Source organism: Porites lutea, chromosome 2 (assembly GCF_958299795.1).
Source record: "Porites lutea chromosome 2, jaPorLute2.1, whole genome shotgun sequence".
Classification (NCBI taxonomy): Eukaryota; Metazoa; Cnidaria; class Anthozoa; order Scleractinia; family Poritidae; genus Porites; species Porites lutea.
Window position 1 is genome coordinate 2,452,501 of NC_133202.1, and position 22,279 is coordinate 2,474,779.

A 22,279-nucleotide genomic window follows, 5' to 3' on the forward strand; every position below is an offset into this window, starting at 1 on the left:
TAAGATTGTTTATTTATTTAATTGACGTGTACATTAAGTTCGTTTATTAACGTCTTAATTTTACTTTGCGTTATTTTCCTCACTTATACATTGTCCGTGACTGTGCTCACATGGTGGGTGGCTCCTCCTAAAATGTTCTGCAATTGGTATAGGATTTAATGGAGCCGAAACCAATTGTGGAATTGCACGCATTTTAGGCATCCTACTGATGAACAGTTGCGACACGTAGATATATATTTTTTAGCAACTAAGATAATTTGCAGTCTGTCTACTTTGAATTGATTTGAATGGTGTCCAGTCTTCTGATTTGCTGGTAGCATTGCTTCGCGCATCTGATTGGTCGGTCTAGTCCCAACCCAAAAGCTGATAGTATGAGTCTACCGCACAGGTTGTCGAAACGTCAGTCACTGTCAAAAACAACAGTCCTATTCAGGACTACGTTCACCCGGACGATCAAACTCAACCGTACCTTTCACAGTATGAGTCTGTCAGCCAATCAGAATGTGGGTTTTGCAATAGTACAATGCAAGTATGACTGAGGCCTGACATGCTCCGCTTTTTCAAGCTTAGAATTGGGCAACCAGGAGATGCTTGAGAAATGTGTGCTAAGCTAGTCAGAAATGTGCACTTAATGTGAATGAATAAAAGTCATCCATCCCTCCATCTATGCAGCAGTCATCATGCCATTTTCGAGTTGCCCCAAACCTCTGTTGCAAAGCTATTAAGAGCGGAGCTATTGATGATGATATTTTTATTGTTAATGATATATGAAATAAATCATATATGAACTGCGGAAATGAAATGAAAATGAAGAAATGATCGTCGCAGTGAACGCAATTTATGCACTTGCGTAAAGAAGCCTGAAAAAAAAGTCCTGAATTTTTTTCAGGCTTCTTTACGCAATTGCATTAATTGCGTTCACTGCGACGATCATTTCTTCATTTTGATATTTTTATTCTCATTCAAATGAAACTCATTTTCACGAAAGAACTTAGGCACTCAGCCTCATTTTGAAAGTGAGAGTTTTTGGAACTCGGAAATGGCCTTCTTAGTTTCAAGATACTCCTTCTTGAAAACGTTTTGTTCTCAAAGGTGAGAAAATATCCCGGGGAGTACTTCCTAGTATGTGCTGCTAAATGGGGTCGCATTTTCACGACTGGATTGACTATTATGGGGCTTCATTTTAAAAAAAGTTACTGGAGTGGGGTCATACATTTTCCGGATTTTGGGGGTCAGAAAATTCAGGTATGTACGCATTTAAAGATAGAAAAATTTACACCACATTAAATCTAACAAATGTTTCAGTTCATTTCAGGATGCATAAACAGAAAGTGAGTAAGTTGGGATTGCAAAAATTACTAAAAGATAGGGTCTATATGGCCACAGAATAGACTATGATGGGGTAGGGGTTCTGAGGGGCCAACGGCACATACCCAGCAAAAATTAACACAAGTAACCCCCCCCCCCCCCCCCACCCACACACACCCCGGGGGAAAATATTAACACTTTATCAGTACAAAGGACTCGGGGTCAGCTCGCAAAGCCGATGCTGGAAGTATCAGCTACATATTTTAATCTTCCTCAAAACCTCACTGTTACAGTACCTAAAGCAATTTATATTCCTTTAAGTTGACAGCAAACAACAAGGGTTCTTAAATCACATCCTGATTCTAACAGAGTTACTGGATGACATGGTAGGATAAGAATCTTTTAAAAAATAGTGACTAAATATTTCCTTTTTCTTTTTACAAAACCACTATTTACAAGGCAAATGAGATTAACAACACTATATTACAACACTAATTATAACTTACTCTCACGCTCTCTTTACACAATATTATGGAGATAAAACCACATAAAAAAGCCTATTTTTGGAGGTTTTTGTGAAAATTTACCTGCCTTAAAATGTTGGTGTCAGATTACTTGCTCCTTGCAAACAAACAAGTAAAAAAATTCTAATCATTTAAAAATTTTTTACGATAAATTTTTGCGTGAAGAATGCAAATCATCATTTAACAGCATTTCTTTCCTTTCAATCAGACAACCACAGACAACCATGTAATTTTATGGAGGGATTACAAAAGTAAAAGACAGCATACTTATTTTTGCCTGGAACTTACTGTGTTACGGAAAAATAGTTGATCATGAGCAGGTGGAATATGATCATCGTAGTGAGTGTAGTCCTGAATAATAGTAATAATAATAATAATAATAATAATAATAATAATAATAATAATAAAACTTATATAGTGCCGATATCAATATTGCTATTTTCATTAACTGTTCTTGACGGTCTAGAACGACTGTTCTGGAATCCAAGCTCCACTGACAAAGACTGGAATCCAGTATCTGGAATGCATGGCTTGGGACTGTCTTACATTCCTTTACATGGGGTGAAACCTGACTGGTCAATGAATTTGCAATGGTATCAGTGTTAGATCTAGGGGAGGGGACCCTACGCCCCTAACTTATTTTTAGGTCATGAACTGAGGCCCACAAGGCCCAACCTCATACCAAGGGTGCTTTTCCCTGGCTTTGGAGGTGGGGCGCCCCACCTCCAAAGCAAGGGAAAAGCGCCCTGGGGATGAGGTTGAACAAGGCCAAGAAAAAACATAAAAAAGACCAGAGGCCCATTTCTCGAAAGTCCCAATAATTAACGGGCCCGGAAGCTGTTGCAGTTTACATTCAAGACAGAGATTTCAATAGTTTTGCAGATCAACATGATAAAACTATTAGTAAACAAAACATAATGGACTGGTTTGCCAGCTAGAACCAGCACCTAGGGTTAGGGGTCTCTAGATTTTGATTGAATATTTAATTTCGGACCTGAAAAGTTACCGGGACTTTCAAGAAATGGGCCCCAGGCCCCTTTTAATCTAACAGACTGGATGAGCAGCCGCACCCACACCCCCCGCTTACTAAAGATCTGGCCCGGGTTGCTCGAAGCATGGTTAGTGCTAACCAGCGTTAAATACCATGGAAACCTATACATTTTGATACCTCTTAACCAACGGTTAGCGCTAACCAGGCTTCGAGCAACCGGCCCCTGATATTAACAACAGTCCCATTCAGTTTTCACAACACTAAAACACACCCCTTGTTCAGGACTACACTCACCCGCCAATCATAACAGTCCACTTACTTTACCATGACATAACTCATGGGTTCAGACAATTTATTTAGCCTGCTTAGCTGCATTTTTGGAGGGGGGCAGGGGGGGGGGGGGGGAAGTAAGAGATAGAGTGCACAAAAGTTTACCCAAGGTCAAACCAGAAAACCAAGGGAAGACGGGGTGGGAGGGGAGAAGGCAGTAAGAAACCCCAGTTTTTTCTCTCCCTCTCCCTCATTATTTTCTTTTTTGACCTTGCACATGGCCGTATAAACACGAATCAAAAAAGAAAATCACACCAAAAAAAGCCAGCTATGCAGGCCAACCATCTACTTTGTCTATCTTCAATATTTTTTAATATAGTATATCATTTATATTTATACATGTGGCAGAGCATTCCATGCTAATCAGTGATCTTGAAACTCATTCAGATGAGGACTACAAAAGAGTTTCTTTTTCTGAACAAGACCTTGATATTTCATGCTACTCCCTTACTGTCAAACTTGGTGAAATATGAACACCCGAAATATCTCGTGAATGTTGATTTTGCAGTGACCAATCACAACAATGAACAGGATATTCAAGCAAACAAAAAAAGGCACAAGTAATATTTTTTCATGCCTAATTAGCTTTTTTGCAATGCAGTAACACTCTAAAATACTTCTGGTGTTCATGGTTTTCTATAAAGATTCATGGCAAATCAATATAAAACATTTACCAAAATTGATACAAGCTCTGCATGCCAACTAGCCGCACATTAGTTCCAAAAACAAAAGCTGTTTTGATTAAGTGGTTTGTCACATTTGAATAACAACAACAGTGTTAAATTGCAAACAATAACTTTCACTTAACCTGCCACCTTTTCTGTCCTCAGAAAGTGTTTGATGCATATGAGGTTAAAGTCATACATCTTACATAGACCAAACAAGAAAAAACACCATATAAAATCAATTTTCAAAAAATATCTTAATATTAATTTATGACTTTTACTATGTAACACAAATTTCTGACAAAAATAAAATCATACATGGTGAATTGACAGTTGCAATACCTCATCGAAACAATCTACCATCTTGAAGTATATTTTAAGCCAATGAAAGAGAGAGTATGATTTAAAGTGGCCAAAAATGGTTAAGAATACAAACTTTTAAGTCCATGAAGAGAACTTTCAAAATCTTAATCTCCAGATATGGAGTGTTTTTCCACAGTTTTCAGCCAGCAAAGACTGTATTCAACTTGTATCTTGAATCTCATTGTGAACATCACATACAAGTTTTTGAGTACGTCAATGTGCTGACAAAGAAATCATTGAGCATGGATCAATGATCATATCAGATGAAAAACATGCCTTAAAACATAACTTAAGTCTAAATTAGAGCTATCTTCAGGTTTACTCAGCAAAGGCAAGTTATTGTCCTTTCTTAATAAGTGGTGTTGGAGAGGTGAAGAGAATTGGGCATCAAGTTTTGGTTATTAAACATTACTGAGTTGACAAGTAGGTTGCAAGACATCCAAACAATGCTTAGAAAGTGAATCCATGGTCAGAAACATTTTCTGCACCATGGAATACACTTGTAAAGACCAAATAACTTTTTAAAATGAAGACTTTCAGTTTCAGAGTCTTAAACACGATTATTGAAAAATGGAGTACTGTTACATAATAGCAGCAAAAAGTAATACAAAGGAGCAAAGTCCAGTAGCATTAACTAAACAGCCACACATATATGGTTATGTAGTCAACAGCATATATGCCAACAGTAGCATGTATAAACCATGTGTTAACTTAAGAATTGGTAAAATAGAATGGGTAGAGTTTAAATAAATATTTTATATGGTTAAATTTGGGGGTGGCTGTTCAAATCGTTTACTGTGACACTTGTGACTGTAGTTTTAAAAGGGGTCAAATTCAAGCAGTCCTGACAAAACAGATTTTGAGAGTCAAAATCAATCAATAATGCATGCATGAATACCTAATAAATTAACGCCTTTGGTCCACCAGATGTAAGTAAAAATAACAATAATCAGTATCAAGAAAAAGACATCAACTTTCAATTTTTTAAACAAAATTGTACAACAGAACAGCAGCTCATGTTGTGGAGGTATTGACAGAGAGAATCCGCACATCAAGGGATTTCATCCTCACACTCAAAAATGAAAAAAAAAAAAAACTCCCCAGTTGATTTTGAAAGAAAAGGGTAAATGGGCAGTGTCTAAGTGAGTTTCACCCTGCTTTTTGTGTTTCTTCCACACAATGAAGATTGCTTCATTTATACCATTTATACTAAGAATGCTCAATGCACACACATGCAGAACAAACTGAAGAAAGAAAGCTGAAGATAGAAAGTTGTATCTCAGGTTTCAGGCATAGGCAATCATCATACTAATAATGATCACATAGTACATGATCCTTTAGCCTGCAAAACAGGCACTTTATTTTTGTGGTTTTTTTTAGGCAAGCAAAAAGTGGAGCACTTCCTGTTGCAAGTCTCACATTCCACATCCACTACATGCACATCGACGACTGCCAAAAACAGTGTCTGTCCTGCAGGCTTGATACTTCTAATGGATTCTATGGAGAAGAACTTAAGGGAATTAAGAGGTTCTGTGCGCTGTGACAATTATAGTCAAGACAGGTTGGCCAGTTTAGAAGGATTGCATCACGTGAGTATAGTATACCATACCATAAGAAAAGATGTGAGATTACATCCACTTCATACACGACTTTATAGAGAAAACTGCTGCCCCATTCACTGAACAAAGATTTTGCCTTCAGTAACTTGAAGGCACAACTCTCTTTCTGTACCCTTGCATAATTTTTGAGAGTTTAAATTTCTCCCTAGTAAAGGATTGGCACACTTTGTCTGTTGATCAGGGCAGCATGATTGCTGAAATATTGGGTCTAATTCTAATGAACAGCACTTCCACTGTTCTCTCAATTTTGTCTCACCTTATAAGACATTGCACAGGGAGTATCATCAACGATCCCTGGTGCAGCACAACAACAACAAATCCAACAATCATAAATACCACCATGCCTTCTACAGCTTAATCTGTATGCTAATGAACCAAAGTGTTAATAATAATTAGGCCAACATGAATGCACCCAATGAGTTCAGGGTCCGTAAGATAAAAGCGATGGTCCAACTACGAGGACGGAAAGGACAAAAGCCAACTCTCTTAGTACAGGGTAACATAACTTGTTTGTTTGTTTTGGCCATTAAGCACCAAAGCAGGGTGGTACTCCCCTACAACTGTTAGCATAACATGTCCGTGCTATTTGACAGCAATATCAGAGGGGAAGACATTATGTAATCAGAAGGGCCCTTCTCACTCTCCTAGAAAATTAAGTCTCGAAAAGCATTTTAAGGAGATCATTGCACTGCTATGGAACTGAACGATCTATTTTTTCACTTTAAAAAGAGGGCGTATTGTTATTGGTAAACTTTCTGAGCCTACGAAAAGATGGCAAGCACCATTACTAATTCTATTCACATTTAATTAATAATATTATTGCTTCTTTGGGTTTGGATGAAAATAAATAGCCTGAAAAGGACTTGATAAAACTTGCTCTTCGTCTGGTCGATAAGTGACCTCGTTGAGAATGCGTCGAGTTCATTAAACTTAAAACTGCAGTTCTACTTTTTGCTACATGATCTGAGCATTCAATCACCTACCATCAGCTGAGTAATTAATTTACACACGTGCAGGAAAGCGTGTTGGCTCCTTTTGTTTTGATCTGTGTGACAGGAACACGTTAGTTCCACTACTGGTAAGAGTTTGTTCTCATTACGCTGCTTTCAGAACTTAAAATCGTTCTTCCGAAACAGATTGGCCATTCTGTTGATCCCACTGTTCGATGGCGACGACTCTCGACACTCAATCCGATAGTTCTCTCCGTTGTTGTTGTCCCAAAATTCCATACCTTCCCCTTGAAAACGAACAGCAAACTCTACCACTCCGCCGGAAGCTAGAAAGTATTCGGGAAGCGTTAGAGCAAACGAAAATCTATCCGTTGAACCATCATTAGAGTCAGGTACATAAACTCCTTGAAGATCTGTGCTGGAAACCCAGCCATCCAAAGAGTATCTCACAGTGACCTCTTTGTGAAAGCAAATATTCTTTACCTTTATCGTTCCCCAGATGGAATTTTGCGAAGCTACGGCGTTCTCGAGAGAAACTGTTTGCTTTTCCAGTCTGTCTCGAAAACCATCCGAGGCAACCGGCTGAGAAAATCGCACATGTAATGTTTTTTTGGCCCGCTGCAGCTCGCGTTTGGTCATTTGAAGAGCTACGTGAATATTATATTCATCGTCGCTGTAAACAGAGACGAGAGGCTTTCCACAGCCATCCGCAAACTGCACGTTTTTTTTCCTCGGAGCAGGTAGAGATTTGTGCTTTCGCAGGATTGAATGGAAACCGTTTCCCCCGCCATTGCCGTCAAGTTCATCATCGTCAGCGAACGGAGGGAACACAGAATTCACCCTTCGCATGTTGGGAAAATCGTCCATGTTTGCCACGTGTTCCTCTTTGTTCTGGCATGAATTTCTCGCCTCCACTGACTACATTTACTTGACAAAATTTTGCACACATGCCACTTTACCAGCTATATATTGCGGCAAAGTGTGCGGGACTTCACGCTCTCAAAGCCTCAAAGCCCTGAAGCTCTGAAGTCACTTTGAAGTGATCTGATTGGTGGATAGTTTTCAGTCCAGGCGCCTTTCAGATTGAGCCATTATCGAAATAATAAAAAGTAAAAAAACTTCCTGATCTTCTTGGTTGTTTATCAGGATATTTGGTAAATTCTAAATGTTTAAGATGTAATAAATATATCCTCCTTCGTTTTTATTAAATGCGTGTCAGTCACAAAATCAGTGCGTCAGTGCGAACAATTTAACTATTCTTTTGTGTCTTTTGTTGCGCATGCAAAAATAAGATTTTAGTTTTATAAGGGGGAAATAAAAATGATTGGCAAATCTCTCTTGGGGCTTTATATTGTTTTGAACGCCCGTCCTGACAAAAAAGCCACGAAGTGGTATCCAGCTGCCCAGCGAAAGAGCGTACGTGACACGATGCAAATCACGCAATCCTGTTAAATATGTTCAAAACTTTCTGCTGCAAGTACGGTTTGAAATAAAAAAATGAACCAAAGACTTGACACTGAAGCGAACACGAAAAAACAAAAGAAAGAAATAAAAAGGAAAAACTGCAGATTTGCAAGAAACTACCACAGAGTTGGGAAGGGGATAAAACGCTATGTTGTCTATTTCTGCCTTAAAATTGGAGGGGAAATAGGAACAACTACTAAAACCGCTTTATGGCATAATTATACAGATATGTTTATATCGAATAGGGTTTGAAGAATCGTCTTTCTCAATGAAAGAAAGCACTCTAGAAACTATTACGCTGCAGCCTCTGTAGTTGGTCACATGGTGTGCCAGTCCGGAAATGTTTAGAAAACAAAACTAAAACAAGGAAGGGAAACTATTGGCAACCCTTTAGAGAGAGGGTGCGGCCGTGACTTTCAGTTTCAAGTCTTGTAGCTGTTTGTTTTAGCCCACAAAACTATTCATTTTTTTCTTCAACTAAAACATTTGTAGTTTTGTTTTGTGGATTGGTTTGCCTGCGTGCAGACGTCTCCTATTTCCTTTGTTGCACGCGGAAAAGGAAATAGGAGACGTCTGCACGCAGGCAATGGATGGGTCAGGACTTCAAGAAACGAAGTAACCTGCGATCAGGCGATTTTTTTTTTTTTTGGCGGGGGAAAAAAAAAAACTTCCCCCGCCAAAAAAAAAAAAAAAAATCGCCTGATCGCAGGTTAGAAACGAAGCTCTGGCCATGCTGTCATGTTGGTTTCTTGAATTAGAACTTATGACGGCCAAAGTTAGGGATGACATAACTGGAAAGTTGGCACGCACGTAAACAACTATATTGACATCTGACCTTTAAATGAAATAAGTGGTCGTTTCTTTACGTTTATGCTGCACGAGGTTTTCATGCGCAGCTCAAGAGCTTCCTTTCAATAAAAAAAAAATGTATCGAATGTCATCGAGTGTCAGGGAAGCGGGGGGGAGGCATGGATACCACTCCGTTGTTTACTTACACTGCGAACAGTGGTTTCTCTAGGCCAGACGCTACGCTACGCAGGGAGAGAAACGTAGCGTAGCGTCCGGTCTGGAGAAACCACTGCTCGCTGGGTAAGAATTTCTTCAGGTTTGTTTAAAAAAAACACACAAACACACATCATCACATTGTGCGCGTTTTTTTTTGTTTATGAAGGCAGGTAATAGCACATAGATGAAGTTATAGATAGATGAAGAATAAATACTGAATTAATAACTGATAATTGCCATAGAATATTCTCAACCAATACAATGCTTTTTATTACCTAATTAGCCTAGATCACGGCGATAAATATTAAGCTCATTGAAGTTCAGGAGCAAGTGTGGGAAATCAAGGAAAACCATCGCGCCGTCTGTTTGGCAGTTTTTGCAGTCCTACAAATGTTGTTTTCGTTGTTCTTAAATCGCTCGAGAGAGAAAGAGCGAGATGACATCCATGTTCTAAGAAGATTACTCACACACAAAGATTGCCATTTCCAGCAACAATACGCCCAAATACTGGAGAATACTCGGTGCATACGCCACGGCACGGACACCCGGTGCGACAGCCGTGCGGCGTCAAGATGGAGCTCAAATTTTGTTTCGGGCGAGTGATGTTCCTTTGAGAACGAGAGTTCTCGTTCCGTCTTGTGGTAAGCTCAATTCGCGCACGTTCTCCGAGGAAAGTGGTACAGATTTCCCCCAGGATGAGAGAAATGCACGTGTTAGTTGATTCTATGCGGGTCGAATATTTTAAAGAGTTTTGGACCGTACTGACCATCTTTCGCCATCCATGCTTTGTTCCCCGCTTCGTAACCACTCCTCGGTTATTTGTCATGCGCGTACTCTTAACTTGCGCGGATTCCCGCGAGGATGAGATGACTGCTAGGGTTTGGTAATATTCTGCAAGTCAGATAGAATTGACGGACGATACCGAGCTTCCAATTCCTGCATGAATGTCAATTGTTCAGCAACTTTGAAATTGGGGATTGGGTTTTCCTGAAACAAAAGGCAAAAAATATGAAAAAAACTTGTTTGTTTGATTGTTTGTTTTTTTAAAAAAGGGAGGTTGCATAGCTGTTCAACCACTGGCGTAAACTTTCTCAAAGTCCTTTTTCAGCTTTGCTTACATTTTTCGCGCCGGACTTGTGGCGGCCGAGTCAACATTAGTGTGGATTTACGTAAACGCTTTAAAAAAACAATGGTTATTTACTCATTCGACACTTTAGAGACAAGAAGGGAACTAGAGCCGAAATGCATCCCGCAATAGACCTTATTCACGATAACCACCATCTTTGCACGCGCTCAAGGACTGATAGGATTAAGGCAATGTCACGGGGTTTCTCAAGGGGCAGACAAGAGAAAAATATTGCCAATGGAAGAAATCGCGGTGGAGTTTAAGACGATATAATGTCCCCAAATGGAAAGCTTGCTCGCAGGCTAAATCTTATCGCTCCGAAGAAGGCCAAACATCGAAAGAGAGGGAAAACTCGAATTTAATTGAAATAAAGAAAAATAGACCGCCACCGGTCCTCCTTCTTTCCTTACAGCCACTTACAGCAAAAGAAAAAGGTAATTATTCAAATTAATAGTAAAAAGGAGAGTAGAAGAAATTGGGGCGGAGAGGGAAAGCCTAAAAGAAAAACTAACGGCGTCATGTAACGGCTAAAGAAGTTTCACTTGAATGGCTACATCATAAGATAATGTTCACTGGCACTAAATTTAGATTTATACCACATCTTCTCTTGATTATCTCCGTTTGTAAAGAAATGAATGGAAGCCTACTCTTTAGCGTTTAATGTGCAGTTCATTGCCATCTACCTTTAAGAAGATTAGAAGCTGCTGTTGCTGCGTTTTTCGTAGAATGTCTTGTTGTAAATGACGTAAAACTGCAATACAAAAGTACACCTGAAAAATAATAAAAATGAAAAATAATAAGATTAATAAAAAGATCAACAGTTTTTAAAATTTATTTCATAAAAATAGCCCACAACTTGCTCCTACATTATGACGCGCTTCTTTGAACATCTTATAGTACCTGATAATCAATGCCCATTGTGAGACAAGTACAAATGTACAAACAGATCTCGTCCCAATCAAGGTAGTTCCAGAAACATTGACGTAACCAGTGCTGACAGATCTGGAGTGAATAAGGCAAAAAAATCTATGAAAACAAAGCATAAACATCCCTGCAAATAATACTTTATTTAAGAAAGAGTATATACCCGACCAGCACCTCGGTTTAGTCGGACATCCCGGGAACAAATTAAGGTGACTTTCAATGAAAATTGCAACTTCAAAATAATAGTTTTTCAGTATTTTATCAGTCCGGTTATCGTGTCCGACTGCTGATAGGATTTCGTTAACCTAGGTATCATGCAAAGACTTTTCATTTTGACGAGTCCAGCTTTTCATGGTGACCGCGATTTGTCTCCCAAGGCTGCAGCCTTTGGCAGAAGATGTCTCAGCCTCAGCGGCCGACCTATAAATTTCCCGCCACGCGAAAAAAAAAATCTCATTGGAACCCTGGAAAGGATTTTGTCAAACAAGAGCTCTGATAAAATGAAAAGGTGAGCTTCAAAAGCCTTTTCCCGAGGAGAACTCAACAACAACAACAACCACAACAACAACAAGGCTGGGTTTCCGACGCGACATAGCCTGCAAGCAAGCTCTCCACTCGGGGAGTCGCGAGAAGTCACGCAAGAGCCGCACGCGAAAGGAGACGCAAATCTGCTTCGCTCGCCATAATTGGAGAGCTTGGGGGAATAGCCTACGTTCGATATATTAAAATTTTAACATGACGCCGAGGCTTTAGGGTCAAAATTGCAAATTTTTCATGACTCCGTTGTCTCGCAATTGCCAGAACAGACTTGAGCACAAAGAAAACCGAACCAAATATGGAAAAAAGCCAGAAAGCCTCGGAGTCATGTTAGTTTTTCATTCTCTCTTGGTTTTTCATAATAGGCTGATTTCGCAACAGAACGGGAACGTCATTTGACGCCCGGAAAGCGCGCGGAAAGGACTAAACTCGACTTCCGGTGCCCAAGTGGCCGCTCTGCCATTGGTCAAACCAGCTGTTTAATATGCGCGCGCCGTCGTAAACTGACGTTCCCGTTCTGTTGCTAAAACAGCCTAATATAACGAACGTGGGCTATTGCTGGCAGGGATCAGACCTCTCTCTCCAGGCCCCTGCTTGCCAACGCTGCTCCCCGTCAAGCCACTTTCCTTTGCACACAGATGCTAGGTTCACACGCTACTGGTCGAATTTTTGACCGGCCGAAAATTCGTACGGTTAGGTACTTCGTTCACAAGGAACCGCGCTAACCGTACAAAAATTTGAACGCAAAGACGTTCAAAAATTTGAACGTTAAAACCGAGGTCAAAGTTTTGACCGGTACGGTCGAAAATTTGAACGGCAAGGTGTGAAAACCATGACCGGCTAAATTTTTTTGTCAAAAAAGGCGTGGCTGCATGGATGCGTGGTTACACAGCTGGAAAAAGAGAGGAAAATTACCAGCCTGTCCCTTAAGCCTGTACACAGCGTTGCTTTATTTTTCTTTATCACGCGCGCTCGAAGGACTTTGAAGAGAAAACAGAGGGTCTGTGAACAGGCTAGAAAATTACGAACAGATATTGCGAACATGGATTTACGAGTCGTGGTATTACTCACTTTCCTTGGAAATATTACGGTTCGACAGTCAAGTGTGAACAGCGCAAAAATATTGAACGGTTCCGTGTAAACAAGTGTCCGGCCAAATTTTTTAGCCGGTCGAAAATTCGACCGCTACGGTGAGAAAGTAGCCTCAATTAATTTTGTCACCGGAAAATGAAAAAAAAAATTATTCTGCAGACCTGTCGTTAATGTGACAGGAATGTCACTTTTTGAAATGCAAATTTTCTTCAGCTTCAACCTCTCTTAGCTTGTTTATATAAGGACGCCAAAAATACTCAAGGAGTAAATTAATGCCTCTAGGGAAAATGTTCGACGTTACTTAAAATTCCTTTAACATATCTGACCTGAAACTGCAGTAGTGTAGAAAGCGACCACGAGTTTATTTTTGAACAGGAGTGGTCACTAATGTCTCTCTTAAAAGGTTCGTGAAAAAAAATCCCCTCGGGGTATTCTTCATATAAACTGTAGCGATGAAATACAAACAGTTTTAGACGCCCGAACACTCAAGACTGGCACTCAGTTGAATAGAAAAACGGCATATTAGCCTAAGTAACATTTAAATGTTTAAGTCAAAACCTGAAGAATAAGAACGCGAGTCCTAACTAACAAACCAGTCCACTGTTTGTTCTGTTATCTGATTCTTTCATCATATTTATTGAAACCTCGATCTTGAATGTAAACATCAACAGCTTTAACGACCCAGTTAATGAAAACGGTCAAAACGGGCGCCTGGTCGCTGTAAATAAAGAGTGGTTCCTTAATAGAGGTTCAACTGTGTTTGAGGATTTTTAACGTTTTGGCCCAGGACCCAGTTAACCAAAAGGTTGTTAAAGCAATCCAATGGATAAATCTCTATCCAGTGGATAAAGCAAACGGTTTTCCTAGTGGATAGCGCTATCCCACTTTTGACCATCTGGGGCCTGAGAATTCACACGTACATTTTTATCACTAAAGTCATCAAATGCCGACTGCTTTCTCGGTTTGCTAATGAATATTTCATACAACTCAGTTTCTCCTTGCGTCATATACAGTTCATAACCTTCCCAAAATAAACGTTTCAAAACCTGAAAACTCAGCTTGTCAGAAAGAGACGTAAAAAGGTAATTTCAATGAAAACAGCGAAGTCTATCGTGGATTATCGTAGTCAGCGAACTCGGTTGTTGACGTGTAAGACGATCATGGCCTGCTCGCGATCTTTCCTGAGTTTAATCTACACTCTTTCTGTTCTGGTTACACTTGGTCCTGCCTACTGTAAAGTCTCTAATGCTTCTCAGGGCACCCAAGTGAAAGACAGCGCACCTAACGTGTACAATACTTACAATACGTTTTGCACAGGGCTCAGCAAGAAGATCGAAGTCTTGCTACATGATGTTAAGAACGAGTTAAGCGAGATGAGGGAGGAAATCAGGTCTTTAAAGGAAAACAACACGACCTCTCAAGGTAATATCTTGTCTTCGCGCTGAAAATCACCATTTGAGTTTACAGTGGAATAACGAGTTTTGAACCACCTTGGCAAAGGCAAATTGGTTCGAATTATACGCAGGTTTGAAAAATCGGGGGTAAAATTACAGAGTTTGAAGTGAATGGATGTTAGGTTTGGCTCGAATTATCGGGGATTTCGAAAAACCGAGAGCTCGAGAAATCGGGATTCTACTGTATAACTACACACCAAGGAAATACATACAAAGATTAGTCCACCTTTGACACCAAATCAAAAACGAACAACCCAAGTGTTACCAAAGAAACAGTATTTGCATTTTATTTTTAGGGTACAGGAACTGCGCGGAACTTTACAAAGCTGGACAACGAAAGAGCGGTGTCTACACAATCAACCCTGACAATGCCGGAGCTTTCGATGTTTATTGTGACCAAACAACAGCCGGTGGAGGGTGGACAGTGCTCCAAAAGAGACTAGACGGCTCGGTTGATTTCTACCGCGGCTGGGATGATTACAAACGAGGCTTTGGGAATCTAAATGGTGAATTTTGGCTCGGCCTGGACAAGATTCACCGCCTGACGATATTACGAAGCAGGCTTCGGGTGGATCTTGAGGACACGAACGGAAAAACGGCTTACGCTGAGTATGATTTTTTTGGTGTTTCCAGTGAGAGAAGCAAGTACAAGCTGAGTTTAGGAACATACTCCGGTGAGTACAAATGTTAAAGCTCAAAAGTGAAAAAATCGACATCGGTACAAACAAGATAAGTAAAACCGAAATCGTATCATGTGGAAACTATATGGTTACCCAAACAAGCATTCCAACGTGTGGTCGCGCAGAGGTGTAACCCAGAGATATGGCAAGGGTAGCACGTAGTAAACAGAGGCAGCAACAACAATTAAATGAAACAAACGAGGAAAAACGTAAAAAACACCCTGTACTTTTTTCTATAAACTGCACCGTAAATTGGAAAACTTTAGTGTCATTCTAACAATGCCGCATTTGTTTCACGGCCTTTGTCAACTCCGGCGGTAAATGTCTATTTTCACATTATTCACCGAGCTTCACGTTTTTGGCCAAAAATTCAGTTTATCACGACTCAGGAAGCAACGGACGCGTGTCATTTATGAACTTAGTAGATGGCCTTGCTTACCATGAGTTCTACCAAACTCTGAAGTGATAAGAGCACCCGGTTGGCATTCTGGGAGGTCATCGAATTCGGTCGGGGCTCGGAGTTTTTTCTTTGTCCAAGCATTTGAAATGACAAACATTTCATTTTCCAACCCAAGGCTTATTCTACGTTGTCAAATGCATATTTTTCAGGAACTGCTGGCGACTCGCTCGGCCGACATCGTGGTTATGGATTTACAACTAAAGATCGAGACAACGACAGCTGGAATCAAAACTGTGCATCGCGTTTTAAGGGAGCATGGTGGTACAGTGACTGTATCATCTCAAGTCTAAATGGTGTTTATCTACACGGCAAACATTCTAAATCCTGGGAAGGGATGGTCTGGGTCTCATGGAAGGGAGCAAATTACTCCGTTAAACGAGCAGAGATGAAAATAAGACCGGTCAAAGCCTAAAGATGGTTTCTTATTTCTTTAATAACGCGTTCGCTTTTGACTAAATGAAGGGTGAAAATCACACTAAAGAACCAGTAAAAAAACTGTCGTTTAAACGGACACCCATACGTGCGTCTAAATTCATTAGTTGTTAGTGGTTCATAAATGTCCAGCTCCTAGACTGTATTTAAAATGACGGGAGATGTTACTGTATGGCGATCGTTGATAAATGTGAGCTTTGTTTGGAAAAGCAATAAAGAATGCTGCTACTAATTTCATCCTCTTGGCTCAATTCATTCACTTTTCAACAGATCATGACACGGGATATATTATGTAGAGGCGCTAGAAAAGGGTCACTATATGCATCTGGATAAATTAGCATGCAAATAAGTTGACTGAGGAGCAAGATTAAGAAAAAAGGGGGCGCAAGGAAGCTCTGAGAACGAGCTGTTTATAGAAGAATGAGCCAAGAATGTCCCCGGCTTCAAAGCGGCTGTGTCATGGCTGTTAGTGTATTTTCTTTTCAACCTGTTTTCAATGCCAGTTACGCGTCTTTATTTGCCATGGAACTTCAGAAATTACTTGTGACTGAATGACAAAATCACAGCTTTGTGTCGAACGAATACGTCTCAGTCTCATGCATAATATCAAACGTTACAACAACGAAACAGAAAACGAAAACAAGTACGATCCGTTTCAATCTTCATCCTCCTTTTGCATTTGCCGTTTTAATTCTACCTTCTTCTAACGTTTTGAGCGGTTGTTTTTATGGTTTACTCAATTTGGAGGCAGATCCTACTGTTTGAGTTTCATCTCCTTTTAAAAGCAACAGCACTGACCTGTGATGGAGTGTAACCAGACATCCTAAAGGCAGAATACACCAGAGGTACCTCAGCCTGAAACACAAACAAATGAGGGGCAAATTTTCAAAAACCTCCTGCGGAAATCTTAAAATTTTAAGCGCAAGCGACTCTATACTTACCATTAGTATTAACTCCACGTTGTGACACGAGCATGAATAGAGTGGAGGGATACCGCTGACGGTAAGAGACAACGGCAAATGCACCTGCAAACAATGGAGAAATGTACACCTCACTTAGGAACCCCTTGGGTAATATCCCCTCACCCTAGCCCCTCCCTCCAGTGATACTCTCTGCGCCCAAGGGGGGAGGGGAAGGTAAGGGCACGGATTAGATTGAAATCAATCTGAATATCTCGCCTCGTAAGGGAATTCAAGGGGCAGTAGAATCCAGAATCCAAGCCTTTCTTGGATTACTTTACATGGGACGAGAACATCGGTGCGAAATACAAGGGTTAAACTGTTGTAGGTTCTCGCCTTCGCTCTAGAAGATTTTTTTCCAGGTACACCGGTTTTTCTCTGTGCTTAAAAAGCAGACAACATTTTTCAGTTCTTAAGGTGTTTAGATACAGTTTCTCGCAGACCATACCGATGTTTCTCAATCGCCTTAAAAGTCATGTTATCCTTGTCCGATCGCCACAAAATTTTCACCAGTGAATAACTATGAATTTAAGTTTGTCAAAATGAAGTTTTAAGTAAAATCGATATCACTGTGACAACAATAAACAAAAAATTTTAAAATCGAATTTCGCGCGATCTAGACCTGCTGCTGAAAAACTTAAAAAAGTTTGGTATTTAACAAATAACCTCCGTGAGAAGTAAAAACTTCTGTATGTTTAAATTCAAACAAAACCATACATTTACCATGGCTAGTACATTTCAATGTGAGCTTTGACAATGTTTTACATTCAAAATATGCAGTTAAAGTCATACTAAAATGGGATTAATTTAGGTTCCTGGGAAACTGACCACCCACCCCTCCCCTACGTCAACATTATCACTTACTTCCACTTAGGGCAAACTGTTGGCTTAGGGGAGGGGTAGGTAAACAGTTTCCCTGAAACCAAGATGTACTAGCCTTGGAGGTATGTATGGTGAGCATTAATTTGGAAAAATTAGCATAACGTCAAAACAGTGGATGTTGTAACGCGGATTTTTGGTCGGTTCGTAGGCTAGATTCGTCTTGAAATTTCAAGGTGTCGCAGTGAATCAATCCCAATCAATGCTTCACACATTAATTTATAGATCATGGAGATTGTGTGATAAGGTTTAAAAAGAATTCTGTCGAGCCGTTGTAGAGATATACAGAAAAGCGCTAAAAGTCAAAATTCAGAATAAAGTTGCACTTGGACAGTGGGTAAGAAAACAGGTTGGTTTTCAGGATCGCAAGAAAGGAAATACACCAAAATTTCCATGCATCGAAAATATGATATTAAGCAGCCTTCTGACGCTACTTAAGATTAATTTGAGTTATTAAGAACTTTTTTATTACACAATTTGTTACGGCTATTGAAAATTGAAGGTTTGAAATATATTTAAGTTTTACTTGAATTCAAATATACAGAATTTTTCCTTCTCACGGAGGTTATTTGTTAAACACCACACTTTGGGATTTTCAGTAGCAGGTCTAAATCGCGCGAAATTCGGATTTGATCGATTTTAGAGTTTTTTATTTATTGTTGTCATAGTGATATCGAGAAACTGTATCGAAACACCTTAAACTGGAATGGAGAAGAAAGAACCACTACTACCAACCACTAAATTGTTATTTATTAGAGATATTTAGAATCACGTTTACGGCAAACGACATACATCATGCAGTTTGTACCAGGCGACCAAGTGTTCCTTATTCATCGTTTAATGTTCTTCATATCTATGCAGTTATTTTGAAGAGTTTTTCTTTAAAAATTTCCACGTTTGAGAACCGAATCTGGCGTTTGCTGTTTTCCATAAACGTGACTCAAAATCTCTTTTAAAAATGGCAGAGAATCTGCAATGGGCGCGGAAACCGCAATAGAGTGTTATATTCAAAAAAGTTACATTACCGAAGCGTGAAGCCTGCGGACCCAGAGATAACCAGAACTGACGAGACTAGAGAATTTAAAAAGGAATTCCCATGAGAGATCAGGATCACCGTACATCATGAGAAAAACTGTGGAAACAAACCAGTCATGGCCGACATAGTCACCACTTAGCGTGCCTGGTGCAGTAGGACAGAAAGTAGGAAAAACGGAGTCAAGGAATAGTCATATTAAAGGTGGAATAAAATGTGTTTTAAGTTAAATTGATAATAACTTGGTATTAATCTGGGACCGGTTCCTGAAAGGCCGATTAACGTTAATTCAGGATTAAATTTTGTTCCATTTTTTTATTTACCTTCCTATGCGTTGTTTAAAGTAACATTTGGTGTTATCAGAACTATATCTCAGAGTAAGCTTGAGTTAACATGTTCTTAGATTTTTCTTAGACAAGAAGACCGTGCTTAAAATTTGGCTTAATCTTGGCTTAAACTAATAACTATCTTTTGAAGAACCGGGCCAAGTCTTCCTTAGGGAACGGCCAAAAGACCGCTAAACTTAGTTTAACCGTTAAAAGGTTGCCTAACTATAACATAAAGTTAGTCAAGAGAGGAAGAAACCATCACAAACCGAAATTAAGCCTGGTTCTCATTTGCCGCGCAAGCTACCCACGACATAGCTGCCGGTACTGCCTGGAATACTGTTCCCGTATGAGAACAGAAGAAGGTGCCGACAACAAAGTTCAAGCCGTTTGCCTGCGAAGTATATTCGAGTTCAGCTTCGCAAGCACACCAGCAAAGACCTGCGATATTCTTATATGTCTGACCAGTATCGCAGGCAGTCTGATGGCTACGTCGTAGGTACACCGGTGGTATAAGAGAACCAGGCTTGAGCATACAACAGTTTTTTTCTTCCCAAACTTTGCAGTTTCATTAAATGCTATCATCGATGTCATCAAAATAATGATTCATTTTTTCAATAAGCGATAGCTCGGCCAATGGTCATGATTTATGTTACAATTAGGATACGTAAAGTGGCGTCCGTAGTCCGCTGTTGACCTTGAAGAAGAAACTTGCAGTTTTTCAGTAAGTACGTCAAGTCTTCCACTCCGTCCGTGGTTGACTGGAGAAGCTTTAGTTGAACACCGTACCGCACTGCTACTTTAGTGCCCAGGCTCTCTATTTCAGATAGCTCCATGTTCTTCAGGCTGGTTTCGCTTGCTGCAAAATGCAAAATAAATCGATAAACTTAAAACAACGACTCTTCGCGCCGACTGGTCTTGATCTTTGCTTATGATATGTTAAGAAATTGGTAGTAAAGACAATTAGAGAGCTTTAGATTCTGAGACGAGGACGACTACGAGTACGAGATTTTCTCAATACTGAGTATTCGTCACCCGTGAAAATTTTGGCGAGAAAACGTGATAGCTGTCGTCATTCTACTACGAGTTTAAGCGAGAATGTCGTAGTGGCGGGAACAAGTTATCAAAAGTAAGACTTTTTATCATTTTGCTATCGGGAGAGGGTGTAACCTCCTTCAGAATAAATAACCGTACGAACTGATTTGGTGAAAAAAAGTAAAATGAAGCTTTCCGGGAAGTCTTTTACTTTCTTGAGAAAAAGCGCGTAAAAACTTTAAAAAGTTAAATTTCATACTCGTACTCGTGCGCGTCCTCAGATCTAAAGCTCTCTATTATTTGCTTAGTATACCTGAAAAGTCAATCAAAGGGAATATGGCCTCTTCTGGAATGTTTGTCATTGCTGTGCAAACCTTCTCGAGCAACAACTTCAACACTGTCAAAGAAAAAATATTAGAACGCATGTTGTTTTGTCTGTCCATTATATGATTAAACGAAAACCAATACAAACCTTTGCCTCGTGGCTTAGTTTTCCCTGATGTTAGAGACTCGCAAAACGTCTTCCGACAGTCTTGAAGCCACTTCAAACTATAAGACCAAAATGAAGAGGATTTTGCTCAGAAAAAACGTTTTCTAAACGCTGTGCGCAGCATCCTATTGAGAAATCATTTAAATGAAACCTATTTGTCTAAAGTACGTCTGCAAGGTAAAATTTTTTTATCGAGACTTAAAAATGCATGTTCGGGAATGTTCAAGAAATTAAGACTTAAGGCACTTTTGCACGTTGAAACAGCCACCAATGCTATGAGAGAAAAAAAAAACTGTTCACGTTACCTGTCAGCTGACATTGGCTGAGAACTCTCCAAGAACTCCAAAAGAGAGTCACCTGTAATGAAATATTTCGCAAATCATTAGTGACCAATGCATTCACTAGGGTGTTATAGCAACAGTCGGGTCAATCCGAGTTCATCATTCAAAAGGCTTCCGAAAGCAACGAGCCACTCGATAACTATCCGAACATTTCCGAGCGTTAACGAGCAACTATTACAGAGGGATTTTCCATGGTTTCTTGGACAGTAAAAGGAAAGCAATCTTTAAAGTTGCCCATGGTAATATACTTTAAAAATTCGGCCTCAAAGAACATAAAAATTTTCTCCCGAGTGTACCTTCTTCAAATGCTGTTATCTTGGGAATCTGCTCGACTGGAAGATAATCCTTTGGTGGAGGATAAGAGGAAAACAGGGGCCAGGGATAAGGATTATCAACATCCTGCAACAAAATTAATTAAAATAATTAACGGAAAGGGTATAAGATTTAACACGTCACACGCAATGAAAAGACGAATAGAGTGAGCCGTTGAAAGAAGGGGAAGAGAGTTTTAGTTACGGTAGGAGTATATAAGGATGTCTGTTGGGAGAAAAGAAAAGGGAAACATTGTTGAAAAGAAAAACAAAAACACGAAAGAAACGGGAAACGACTAAGAAAATAGACAGACTGCTCGTAGTCTATGAAAGATTTCTTCGCCAACTCTTACCTCAGTAAGAGTCCTGCCAGGAACGTTTCTCTCTGATGTACCCCCAACAAGATAGGTTTTGACAAGAATTTGGTTTCTTTCTACAGAGCACATGTCGATGATATAATCCTTGCTATATCATGGAGAAAAAAACAATGTCTATAACCAGGAACAGGAAAAATCAGCAATGTAACAATGTGTTACTGTCAAAAAGTCATGGTGTAACGAAGTAACATTGCATAGAATAATGGATAGGAAATAGCACAAAATTTACACCTTTCCTCTAAGGAAACAAATACAAAACAGCCAGGTTTTCTGCGTTTACTTGGAGTCTCTCGTCACTAATAATAACTAGTGGGGAAAAGAGTTCTAAACAAGCAGCAGAATAAGTTCTTCATAATCGGTCCCTCACCCATTGTCTAATCTGTTGTCCAGTTGAGATTGTAGGAGAAGCTCTTGAAAGCGATAGCGGCATTCCAGAAAAAGAAACGTATCCAGACAGGAACAGAGAACGTTTAACACTCTGCGTAAAAAAAAAGGACGAAAAAATAACATTAAAAAAGTATGTCGATTCAAACAGCGTACAGGAAAGAATCAATCGCGAAATTTGCTCTTTGGAAATGAGTTCTTATAGAGCAATTTTTTTTCC

General features: G+C 39.7%; 3 protein-coding genes across 5 annotated transcripts in view; 1 reads left to right on the forward strand and 2 right to left on the reverse strand.

Annotated features, from left to right (window-relative positions):
• Positions 1-3,424: 3,424 nt before the first annotated feature.
• On the reverse strand, positions 3,425-7,779 carry LOC140927385 (glycogen-binding subunit 76A-like). The gene has a single exon (XM_073377025.1). The coding sequence runs from the start codon at positions 7,615-7,617 to the stop codon at positions 6,907-6,909; it is 711 nt and encodes a 236-aa protein (XP_073233126.1). The 5' UTR covers positions 7,618-7,779; the 3' UTR covers positions 3,425-6,906.
• Positions 7,780-9,366: 1,587 nt separating this feature from the next.
• Positions 9,367-22,279, reverse strand: part of LOC140927387 (protein broad-minded-like) — a 31,176-nt gene continuing 18,263 nt past the window's right edge. For both annotated transcript variants that reach the window (XM_073377028.1, XM_073377027.1), the window contains exons 24-36: positions 22,043-22,153; positions 21,652-21,763; positions 21,284-21,386; positions 20,952-21,003; positions 20,629-20,705; positions 20,470-20,553; positions 19,789-19,980; positions 18,788-18,942; positions 16,866-16,949; positions 16,723-16,779; positions 11,246-11,347; positions 11,029-11,115; positions 9,367-10,206 (exon numbers count right to left, since the gene is read on the reverse strand). In XM_073377028.1, coding sequence (XP_073233129.1) covers positions 10,093-10,206; positions 11,029-11,115; positions 11,246-11,347; positions 16,723-16,779; positions 16,866-16,949; positions 18,788-18,942; positions 19,789-19,980; positions 20,470-20,553; positions 20,629-20,705; positions 20,952-21,003; positions 21,284-21,386; positions 21,652-21,763; positions 22,043-22,153 — 1,330 coding nt within the window. In that variant the 3' untranslated portion in view covers positions 9,367-10,092. The remainder of the gene's footprint in view (positions 10,207-11,028; positions 11,116-11,245; positions 11,348-16,722; positions 16,780-16,865; positions 16,950-18,787; positions 18,943-19,788; positions 19,981-20,469; positions 20,554-20,628; positions 20,706-20,951; positions 21,004-21,283; positions 21,387-21,651; positions 21,764-22,042; positions 22,154-22,279) is intronic.
• LOC140927389 (fibrinogen C domain-containing protein 1-like) lies at positions 11,551-16,161 on the forward strand. Of its 2 annotated transcripts, none has more exons than XM_073377030.1 (3): positions 11,551-11,777; positions 14,629-15,026; positions 15,642-16,161. In XM_073377030.1, the coding sequence occupies exons 1-3, from the start codon at positions 11,584-11,586 to the stop codon at positions 15,902-15,904; spliced, it is 855 nt and encodes a 284-aa protein (XP_073233131.1). In that variant the 5' UTR covers positions 11,551-11,583; the 3' UTR covers positions 15,905-16,161. The 2 variants fall into 2 exon arrangements, with proteins under 2 accessions (XP_073233131.1, XP_073233130.1); XM_073377029.1 differs by lacking the exon at positions 11,551-11,777 and adding an exon at positions 14,015-14,320 and having other exon boundaries at positions 14,649-15,026.

What these genes read in the sequence shown, in the direction of transcription:
- LOC140927389 (XM_073377029.1), top strand. Translation starts at nt 14,059, where the DNA reads ATGGCCTGCTCGCGATCTTTCCTGAGTTTAATCTACACTCTTTCTGTT. An exon ending in AAACAACACGACCTCTCAAG is followed by an intron (nt 14,321 to 14,648) that starts GTAATATCTTGT and finishes TTTTATTTTTAG; the next exon opens with GGTACAGGAACTGCGCGGAA. An exon ending in GAGTTTAGGAACATACTCCG is followed by an intron (nt 15,027 to 15,641) that starts GTGAGTACAAAT and finishes CATATTTTTCAG; the next exon opens with GAACTGCTGGCGACTCGCTC.
- LOC140927385 (XM_073377025.1), bottom strand. Translation starts at nt 7,617, where the DNA reads ATGGACGATTTTCCCAACATGCGAAGGGTGAATTCTGTGTTCCCTCCG.